The sequence below is a fragment of the Corylus avellana genome, chromosome 7, assembly GCF_965113065.1.
Source record: "Corylus avellana chromosome 7, dhCorAvel1.hap1.2, whole genome shotgun sequence".
NCBI classification, from domain to species: domain Eukaryota; kingdom Viridiplantae; phylum Streptophyta; class Magnoliopsida; order Fagales; family Betulaceae; genus Corylus; species Corylus avellana.
The window spans coordinates 22,896,772-22,907,752 of record NC_142496.1 but is presented as its reverse complement, the minus strand read 5'-3'; the positions used below and the strand labels follow the sequence as shown (position 1 = coordinate 22,907,752).

Sequence of the window (10,981 nt, the reverse complement as noted above, 5' to 3'; positions counted from 1 at the left end):
AGGTAAGATAACTTTAAATGTAGGCATTTTTTATGAATTGTTTTTACTAGTTTTTTTTTTATTTATTTTTTATTTTTTATTCAATATTGGGATGGGGAAAAGGGAGACCGAAAAAAAAAAAAAAATAAAAAATAAAAACAAAAATTTGCGAGTGTGATTGCGAGAGTGTATGTAGCATTTTTCGTAGTTTGAAAAAAAAAATGTGAGAAACAAATGTTTAAAGGACACATGATAATTTTAGAGACCAGTTTGGATAAACTTGTTTTAACCCAGTTTGAAGAAAATATTATATTGACTTGGTTGGATATAATAGGAATATATATAATCTCTATGATTTATACAAACTTGGATTCCTACCCAATTACCCTCACTAATCACAATTTAATTTTTTTTTTTTTTTTGGGTCATGGTAATTGAAAAATTTTCGGAATTTCACCAGAGCCTGCATTCACAACCCCCAGGGCCAGAACCAGTTTTTTAGCCAAGATGGGTTTGGGTCCACCCATCCATTTATTTGTCTGGACCAAGTACATCACCGGATACACCAGATACATCAAACGGCCCATACGCACGAAAGTCCATCACAAAGAACGCTCACCATAAAGGCATAAACCCCCTTTCCCGCGTTTTTATTTCATTTTTCCTTCTATACCCCTTCCCCTCCCCAACCTCACACAAAACCCTTACCTGAAAAAAATTGAGAATCCCATTGCTAACCAAACTCAATCTGTCTCTCAGAGAGTGAGAGCAGAAGATGATGAAGGCGAAGGCGTTCAAAGGGGCGAACGTGTTCATGTCGCGGAAGCTGGTGCCGCCTGAAGTCTTCGATAAGCTTCACGACGCGCTCAAGCAGAACGGCGCCGAGGTTTTCCTCTGCTGCGACCCCTCGCGCTCCGGCCCCGACGATTACCACATCATCTCTTCCCCCGATCACGTATTCTTCACTGGAATTTTTTTTTTTTGCTTGAGGTTTTGAGTTCAATTTCTGATATGATGAGTTGAATTCTTGTTTGCTGCAGGAGAAATTTGAGGATCTTATAGCCAAAGGCTGCAATTTACTTGGTATGGCTAGTTTTCGCATTTGTGTGTTTCTGTAATCATGGGTTTTTGATTTGTGAGATCTTTGTAGTAAACATATTCTGAATTTGCTGTGAGATTTTTACTACAGAATTACAATTTGGCCCACTAGACTGGTTATTAGAGAGGACAGAAATGGGTTGTGTTATTTGTGGAAGGAAGTTATATTGCTGTCATTTCTTTCTCTATATTTTAGATAAACAAAAAGAGGCTTTTAGATTTGATGATAGTTTAAAGACCTTTTCCTTGTGTGCTCATCGGCCCAGTTAACTGGATTGTGATTTTGGAAGGTATTAGGGCATGCCGAAATGGACCATTAAGTTGAAACATGGTTCAGTTGTTTGGATCATAAACTATGTGCTGCTACTCTGTGTAAAGATTTTCTGTTGTGGTTTGCATGATTGGGTAATTGGTTTGATTTATTGCTACAAAAAGGGGTGCAGACTTTGAAGTTCATTTGCGTGTTGGACAGGTCCTCAGTGTGTTCTTTCCTGTGCAAAAGAGCATAGAGCTTTGCCTAAACAGGGGTTCACTTGTTGCCTTGCAATGGATGGTGTCAAAGTACTTGCATCTGGTTTTGAGGCAAATGAAAAGGTACTGTGCTTGTGTTACGTGTATAGTATTTAACTTTCTATTTATAACTGCTAGAAAAGTGGCACCCATAACATACCCATTTTACGCACAAAAAGGTCTCTTGGTTATGAAATTCAAGGTGGGAAAGGTCTGGAAATTTAAGCTTTGTATCTCTGTCTCTCTGGGCTTTGCCACACTTTCACACCTTTTGCTGTTGCTCTTTGCTTCTTTTGCACTTTTCTAGCGTTCCCAATTGGCGTGATGTAAATTTTTAGTACAGTTTGTTGTCCATCTCATTTGTTACCTTTTTCAATCATTGTTACAATCTTTGGACATCCATTCTCTTAAAATGTTGTCGATTATTGTCATTTTCAATTTAGTATGTCGGTAGTTAATATCCTGCATGTCTGATTTTCTTCATTTTTCAGTTACACTGAAAGGCCTCTCTCTCTCTCTCTCTCTCTCTCAGGTTAAGATAGAGAAGTTAGTAACAGCAATGGGAGGAGTGTTGCTTCCTAAAGCATCTTTGGATGTTAGCTTTGTCATCGTGAAGAATGTGTTGGCTGCAAAATACAAGGTTTGGTACATGAAGATTTGTTCCATTCATTTTGGTACTTCAGAGGAATCTAAAACTGATCGGTCAAGTCAAATTATAAAATGTTCTAAATTTTGACTATGGCTTGTGTGTCACTCAAAAAGTGAAATTATGTGATGAGATTTTGGTGCAGCTTACTGACCAAACAAGAATAATAGTAATAAAGCCTTGCTATCACTTTGAGATATTTGGTGTCTTGCGTAGCACTGTTACTCTGATGTTATTCATTAGAGTATGCAGTGCGATGGATCACTCAGGAGTTTCTTCAAGAAATGAATGTTTGTATCAGGGTCAAGTATGGTAGATTACATACTTTAATGGGATGCAATCTCTAATATGTTTAATAATTTGTACCTTTTGCAGTGGGCATTAAATATCCTAAAGAAACCAATTGTTACTATTCAGTGGTTACATCAATGCTGGAATGAGCATCGTATTGTTCCTCAGGAGTCATACAGAGTTCTTCCATTTTATGGATTGACAATTTGCGTGACCAGAATTCCAGCAGGTAGTGATATTAGCTATCTATAGCTGCTGCTTATTACAAACTATTTCTTTTTGTGATGCTAGTCTGCTTGTTTTTCTCAGAGGAGCGGAAGGAGATAGAGAGGCTTATCACACAAAATGGTGGAAAATATTCTGCTGAACTGACCAAGAAGTGCACACATTTGATCTCTGATATATCCTTTTTCTTGGTTCCTTTAGAGGAATGCACTGGTATTGAATCACATGAACATTTGTTTCTATCAGCCTGACATTATATATATTTTATTGATAAGTAATCAGTGTGACATTATAGAGGTACCCTTCTCAATTTAATTAACAAAGCTTTGTTCCAGCCTTGTGGGTTGACATCACAAATTTGTTTCTTCATTCTGGCGCAAGGCCATATTTATTTGCCACATTCGTTTTTACATACTGTATCATTGTACGATTTTGGTTCAAGTGTGTATAAAAATACATATATTTCCTGAACTAGTGAGAGTATCTCTAGACTTCCCTATCTCTATACTTCATTCTAGCTGCATAAGTGAATTTCTTGACAAGACTGTGAGTACTGTCAATGGTTAAAATAGAAGTATTAAATATTATTTAATTTGGAATTTGGTGTTGCTTTGTCTTGCACTCCTTAAGGTGACAGGTTGCTTGAAAATCTCATATTTGCATGTGCTATTTATAGGGTTGTTCCTGGGTCAGTTTGGAGGGGAATTTTCAACCAAACCCATCATATCAGTGTGAAAGAAATGATAACCAGGAAAAACTAAATATAGCTTATAGAGAATCAATTCAAACTGATTGTGATAAATTTGGTTGGATTGGTTTCAGCCATATCGGCCTGGAGTTGGGCCACTCTGAAACTCTTGCCTCGATTTACTTAACAATTAAGGCCTAAGCAGAATTTGCATTCTTGCGCCTCCAAATTTAAGATCATTCCCCTGTTTTTAGTTAAACTTTGGTAGTTAGACAACTTTCAATATTAAAAAAAACCATAGTTATATTCTTTCTTGGTGGTTTGGTTTAGTTTGTTTTTAATTGGTTAAATCACTAAACAAACTGAAACTATCAGTTTTTTCTATTTTTTTTTTAATTTGTTTGGATGTTCAACTCAAAAAACCAACTAAGATTCTCAATTTGGCTTGGTTTGCTTCATTCATTTGGTTTACTGTTTTATTTGCACACCCTACAGCATATGATGCTTCTATCTTGCTCAGCTAGTCACCTTGTCCTTGTCATGGTATCCTTATCCGCATGTGATTCTTCATTATAGTTTGTCTATATGCATTTGCATTCTTGACTAGTGCCTAAGCTCCTGAAGGTGACAAATACAAGGTTGCCCGGCGATGGGGCCACATTCATATTGTAACTCGGAAATGGTTCGATCAATCCATTGCTAGAAGAGGTAATACTCTCTGTTATGGGATGTTATAGGTTCTGGTGCTTTTGAATTCCCAGCATACTAAAGTTTATTGTCCAGATGCCTTTGTCAAGGATTTTATGCATTATATCTGACCTTGAACTTATTTGTTGGATGAATAGCATGTTTAAACGAGGATTCCTATCCTGTTCAGGGCGGTTCTGTAACTTTGACAGTGAAGCATAGCCTAGACAAGGGTATGGGAAATTCACAATCGGTGCAATCCTCATTTGCTACAGATTTAAATATGCAACCTGCTACCTGCAGTGGGCTTGTGGATTCAGATTTAGAAGCCACTCAATCTCAGAACATATCTTCTGCAACTATGCATCCTCCTATCTTTGTTAAAGGGGGGGATTCCGAAACACCCTCTGCACAGCCCAAATCTGTAACATGCCTTGATGGTTCTGTGGCTGATGACTCTCAATCAGAAGACAATGATCTGTATTTGTCAGAGTGTAGAATATTTTTTGTTGGCTTGGAAGTTTCTGAAATGCGTAAACTGGTCAATATGGTGCGCAGAGGTGGGGGATCCCGGTATATGTCGTTCAATGATAAATTGACACACATAGTAGTTGGGTCTCCTTCAGAGATGTAAGTTCTTCTGATTCTTTTGTGCAAAAGATTATTATGAGTTTCTTTTTGGCTCTTTATGCAATTCTCTGCCATGACGTGCTAGTAAAATTCTTTCATGTTTTAGCAAGTATGGTGACACGTCACTTTTACCTTAAGTTACTTTTATTCACATTGGGTCTCAATTATGGTTGGTGGTTTTGGGAACTATCTTCCCTTGGTTGTACTAGCTTTATCTTTTCTCTTTCTCAGCGAAAAAAAGGAGGTAAGGAGCCTTGCAGCTTTGGGTGTCATTTATGTGGTTAAAACCGCCTGGCTAGAAGATTGTGATCACGAAAAGAAAGAAATCCCTGTTCTGCAGAGACACATTGCCTATGATCTACTGCTTCCCAAAGGTTTGCTTGTTACTACATGAAAACTCTTAGTTTGTGTGGTGTGTGTGTGCTTTAAATTTTGTATCCTAGTTCAAGCTGGACTTATGTCGATATTTGTGCTATTTATTATTTCTTTATGTGGTTTGGTTGGCTGTTGTCATCAATATGCTTGTGTATGTTATACATGTTTGTCTTAATTTGTAAATTCTAATCACATAGATGCTGTCTACGCCACGAAAGGAGCAGCGAATGGAATGGCAAGTTTAAACCAAAGTAAAAACTCCAATGTTCATCCAAGCATGTCATCTGATCAGTTACTGGGGAGTAGATACTCTGGAATCGGGTTTCCTTCAGTGGAGAAAAATAGAGAAGAGAGGTCAGAAATCAACATGAATGTAGACGGTTCTCTTAAAGCAATGACAAGGTTGTCTGAACAAAGTCAACTTCCTGCTGTTAATGATAAAAGTAATAGTCAATTGAAGGATAAAGATAAAGGTCGACAGAACACGCAACACGACTCCAGTGTTAAAGACGGGAAGCCATCAAGTGTATTCAAGGGGAAAGTGTTTCGCTTTTCAAAATCCTTTCCTGAAGATAGGGTAAGTAGTTAAATTTCATACTTCGAAAGGCATGATTTTGAACTACAAGAACCATGGCCTTGGCATGATTATCACCACTTTATGTTGCAACATGTCTCTGGTTTTAAATGTCAAATTGTGGAATTTTTTTTAATAAATTTAGAAATTAGTATTCGTGAAATGTTGCTAAAGAAAATTTGTGCATTATGAGTAGGACCCAGAATGTCAAATCTGAACTTGCCAACCTACCTAAAACTAAAGGCCTCTGTTTTCCATGTCAAGGACTCTTTGATTAAGGGTAGGATACAAATTTATTTTATAGTAGAGAATGGGGTTTGTATTAGGCTTCTGTACCCACTGACTTGAAACGAACTTTTTAATATTTTCAATATTTGTTTGTATTAAGGATGTTGGTGATACATCAATACATATACATGTATATATATTATATATATCAAGTTGGCGTTATGGAACATCAAATGAGATTCTAGACATAGTATGGAATTTGATTGCTTACGGAAGCTTTTATGGATATGTTAATAACCTTTTAGAACACAGTATTTGCTGGGTTATCTTTGAGAACTTGATTGCTTATTTTTGCATTTTCTAGCATGCAGATATGGTTTTTGCTAAATGTTTCTGGTTCTCATGAATCTGTGTTTTTTGCTTGATTCCTTTCTTTTCTTTTTTTTTTTTTTTTTTTTTTTTTTTTTTTTTTTCAGTTCTGTGGCAAGGAATTTTCTACATATATTCAAATAAGTTTTAACTGTTAGCTGTGATCTCCTCTCCCAGAGAGCTGAAATTGTTCAATGGGTATTTCAAGGAGGAGGAAAGGTGGTGGATGATCATGTGAAACAAAATGTGCATTTCGCCATTGAATGTCATGGTGTGGTACCCGGGCCTGATGATGCTCCTCAAAGTGTGTGTGTATCAAGTCACTGGATCCGATCTTGTTTAGAGGTATGCTTCACACACACACACATATATATATATATATATATATATATATATATATATATATATGCGTCTTTTTCTGTCAACATCTACTTGTTTTTTTTAGCTATCCAATGTTAGAGAATCATAAATTTGACAAAGCTTTAGATCAGTAAACTCCACTATGGAGTTTCCAGATATGGCATGTAAGAAATGTATCTGCATTCATGATCTACTAATCAGTGTGTTCATTACTTTATTTGGTGGGAAGGAGAGAAGAAATGAGGATTTTCACGACTTTTTGTTTGGTTTATTAATTGCAGAGAGAAAAAGTTGCGATGAAAGAAAATAATAGTCCTAGGTTTGACAAAATTTTTTGTCTAACAAGTGAGTGATGTGGACAGAGAACTTAAAATGAATTTATTGGATGCAAAGTTTCAACATGAATTATGAGTTCACGAAAGAAATTTTATCTTCCTTTCTTTTCTCTCCACTTTTTGCAAAAACAAAAGGGATAAAATCATAGAATATGTGTGTTTTGTATACTCATGTTAACATTGATTGACATTCGGATTTTATTTTTTTATTCCTCCTTTTGGTTATGCAACAAGACTACATTCATTACGAACCTTCTTTAAGTTTTTGGTCATTCATAAGATAATTTCTGCAGTAAGCTTACCTGTTGTCCGAAATACTAGTGTAGATTAATTAATAGTTAAGTTGACTGATCTCTACTTACTGAACGTTTTGTTTCTACTGTTGCTGTCTTCTGCTGCCATTCTATTATTTCCTCCCATCAAAAAAAAAAAAAAAAAAAAAAATTTGATAACCTTCATTTGTTAGTAAATTGGAAAAGGTAGCTAGAGTTCAATATCATCTTATATCTTTTGATGTCTTCAAATACCTGCTTACTGACAACTGCTGATGGGATTATAACAACTGTATTGAAGGATGGATGCTTGCTGGATGTTGGTAGTCACATTCTCTATTCTCCACTTCCCTGCCGGGTTCCCTTGCCTGGGTTTGAGAGATTCCGATTCTGTGTTTCACAATATGAGGAGAAAGATAGACTGCTATTAAGAAACTTGTGTTTTGTTCTTGGAGCTAAATTTGTGGAAAAACTGACTAAAAGGGTTACCCATTTAATATGTAAATTCGCCAGTGGACCAAAGTATGAGGCTGCTTGTAAATGGGGGATATGCTCAATTACGTCCGAGTGGATATATGAGTGTATCAGGCAGGTATGTTCTGATATTCTGTGTGTGTGATATCCTTATGTTTGAGTATGTGTGTGTGCTCTGCCTGCTTTTACACAGGTCCTAGATATCAAATATCTAGGGGAGCTAGACAATTCTCTCTGAGGATCTTGGCAGAATAGTGCTGTTACTTTGGGTGAAGTACTGCCTATGGCAGTGATAGTTTGTATGTGTGTCCTGCCTGGTGGGTGCATGTGCATGAGCGTGCTGTGTTCTTGGAACTGATGACGTCATGATCTGTTTGCATATTGTTTCTATTCTTTTGCAGAATGAAGTTGTTGCTCTAGACCCATTTTGCCCAAAAGAAGTTACTGTTCAAGACCGAGAGGCAGGATTGTGCACCATGAGTCAGTTTCCTACACAGGCCATGCGGATGATATCTGGAGATGGTTCCTCACAGTTTCCTAGTCAACAGCAAGACCTAAGAAACATACCAACTCAATGTACTGTTAGTAGGAATGACAGCTTTAAGGGCGACACCAGGCAATCAAGTGTTTGCAACAAAAAGGCAAGGCTTTTGGAAGATGATGACCAAAAGGGTCTGCCTTCCTCTGGAGTACATTTAAATGATCCTGTCTACAATATGAATTCCACTGGAGACAACATATCGAGAGATAATGTAGAAGTTTCTCATGCTGTTCCTGATGTCGCTGCTGCTATTGAGGACTTGTTGGAGCAGACAAGTAAGGTACAACATAGTGATGATTCTTTAAATCTTTGTTGATAATCAAGTTTATTGGTTGACTTATTTTGCTGCCTGTTTTGTTTATAAGATCCATGATCAGAAGTCACCAGGAAGGACTGGGTGTGATAAAAGTGTATCCTCATATTTTGATCATTCTTTATGCATATGTCCTAATACTGTCAATGTCAAATCGGTTTTAATCCTTGATGATAGAACAGCTTTTTGCATCTGATTATTCAATCCTTGGTCAAGACCATGCAGATGTTCACTCTGTCATTGGGTTATCTAAACGCTGGTTAAACAGGTGACCTTACTAAGAATCCTAATCTTCCTTGTTGAGATTTTATTGAATTAGTGCATTTGTTTGACCATCATAAAGAATGAAAATGAGAAATTGTAGTAGGGGAAGTGTGCCCAGCAATTCCACTGGATAAATTTTTCTTAGCTCTAAGTAATTTTTTTTTGATAAGAAACATATTATAATATTAATTTAATATTTTATAATATCTACGTCTTTCTCAAAATTTCCTTATGATTGAGTTTGAAATTTTATGAGTATTAGTTTCCTTGTTTGTAAAGAAACGTATTGAGATTAACTAGTAGAATCCCGCACTTTGATTAGCGGTCTTGATGAAACTTAGATTTTTTGGGGCCATTAAGTGCTCTGAGTACATGTTTGATCCCCTTTTGAGCTGAAGTTTGGTTTTAGTGTTCATGTTACTGTGAATGCTTATGTGGAATCTCTATTTTAGTATTTCAATTTATGTATACATCAGTTTCATCTCATGTATGTGCCTTCGGAAAATTTGGAAAAGTGGTTTGGTCTGCTACCATTGGTGTTCTTCATAGATTAATTTGTGATCACCTGGTTTTGGTGTATCATCAGTTTCTTTCTGACAGTTCTTGTATATTTTCTAGAGAGCAGTAACTGGAAGTTGTGCTGCTACCTAATAATTGATCTTGACGATCTGACTTGTCTGCATTCTTGCAGTTGTCATCTAATATTGTTTTGAATCCCCAGACTTTTCTTGACATTACTGACCATTTTCCAACTTCAAAAGGCAAACATTTTTGAAATAAATGGTTATCCTAATTTCTACAAGTTGCATCCTCAAATTTATAAATGACTTTATAAACCAAACCTCTTTTAAAAGAAAATGTCCCTTCCTGTACCATACTTGCTCGAGTCTGCAGTTCGTTTCTCCTCTTCTTTTGACTCAGGCATTGAGGTTCTGTATCTTTCAGGACTGGGAAAAATGATGACATCGCTAATCCTTCTGGAGGTGCAAGTGCAGGAATATATGATGGTTTTAGTGAAACACAAACAGACTCTCAGGTTTCAGAACTTACTCATCTCGAGTTTAATGGTTTTTTGCATTGTTGTTATCTTATGTGTTTAAATTTAGACCAGAAAAAGAAGAAGAAAGAAATAGTTTAGGTAATTTAGTAGTGCATTGGCTTTGAAAGGGAAGATAGGATTTTGTTAACCTTGACATAAAATGATCTTTCAGCACATCTAAATCTGATCCCGGGCTCAAGCCATTTCATTGCCTATAAGACTTTCACTGTGATGTTAGTACTCAAATTTTGCACTTGCAGGTTGTTGGTTATGAAGAAGATTTATCAGGCAGGCAAATGCTTATAGACAGAGTACGAACCCGAAGTAGCTTGGCTTGAAGTAGTAGAAGAGCCTCCCTGTAAATGAAGAAATATTATGACGGTGGTGGTAGAGAACCTGTACTGTTGGAAGGTTTTATGGCAGATTGAGGTTGTTTTGAGCTAGTGCAAGAGAAGCATTTCTTGTCTTGCACGACTTCCTAATCTCGCTGAAGTGCATAAAGGGGAGAAAATAAGCAAACTTGTCAAGATGAGGCTAAGATGGCTAGCGTATGCTTTGAGTTATAAACATTTATCTGATCTATGCAGCTTGCGAAGCAGCATCTCATAGAATTAGGTTGAAAAAATATATTTGATGTATTAATGTTTATAGAATGTGTTTCATGTTGTAATTAATATTATTGATGTGGAGTGTCAAAGCTATTCTTGCAATGAATGTGCTATTACTTGCATATTTTATAACGCTTTTGTAATCTATGTTGACATGAACGTGTATTCTTTGATGTTGAATTTTACGTGTGAAAGGTGCAAGGAATTTTTGTTGTGTACCGTCTAAAGTCATGTTTTGTTAACGTGATTCAGAGGGTGTCTTTTGTTTGGATTGAAAAAAATGTTGAGGTGTCGTAAATGTGATATTGTAGTTGCATTTTGAAAAGTCTTTTGTTTATTAATGTAGATCTTGAAGAGTAAACAAACCCTTTTTAACAAGTCTCAATTAGAAGTTAGAATTTTTCATTGAAAATTGGCTTCAAAGAAGAAGATGCCATTGAGCTCATATATGCATGATTCAAATTGTACTTAATCA

At 36.3% G+C, this 10,981-nt stretch overlaps 1 protein-coding gene across 1 annotated transcript; it reads left to right on the top strand.

Annotated features, from left to right (window-relative positions):
• Positions 1-652: 652 nt before the first annotated feature.
• MEI1 (transcription coactivator) lies at positions 653-10,724 on the top strand. The gene is made up of 17 exons (XM_059598220.2): positions 653-934; positions 1,020-1,062; positions 1,550-1,671; positions 2,120-2,227; positions 2,609-2,753; positions 2,834-2,925; positions 4,052-4,145; positions 4,283-4,754; positions 4,986-5,128; positions 5,327-5,706; positions 6,478-6,645; positions 7,569-7,859; positions 8,143-8,562; positions 8,648-8,692; positions 8,778-8,863; positions 9,805-9,895; positions 10,159-10,724. The coding sequence occupies exons 1-17, from the start codon at positions 755-757 to the stop codon at positions 10,234-10,236; spliced, it is 2,958 nt and encodes a 985-aa protein (XP_059454203.2). The 5' UTR covers positions 653-754; the 3' UTR covers positions 10,237-10,724.
• Positions 10,725-10,981: the final 257 nt, after the last annotated feature.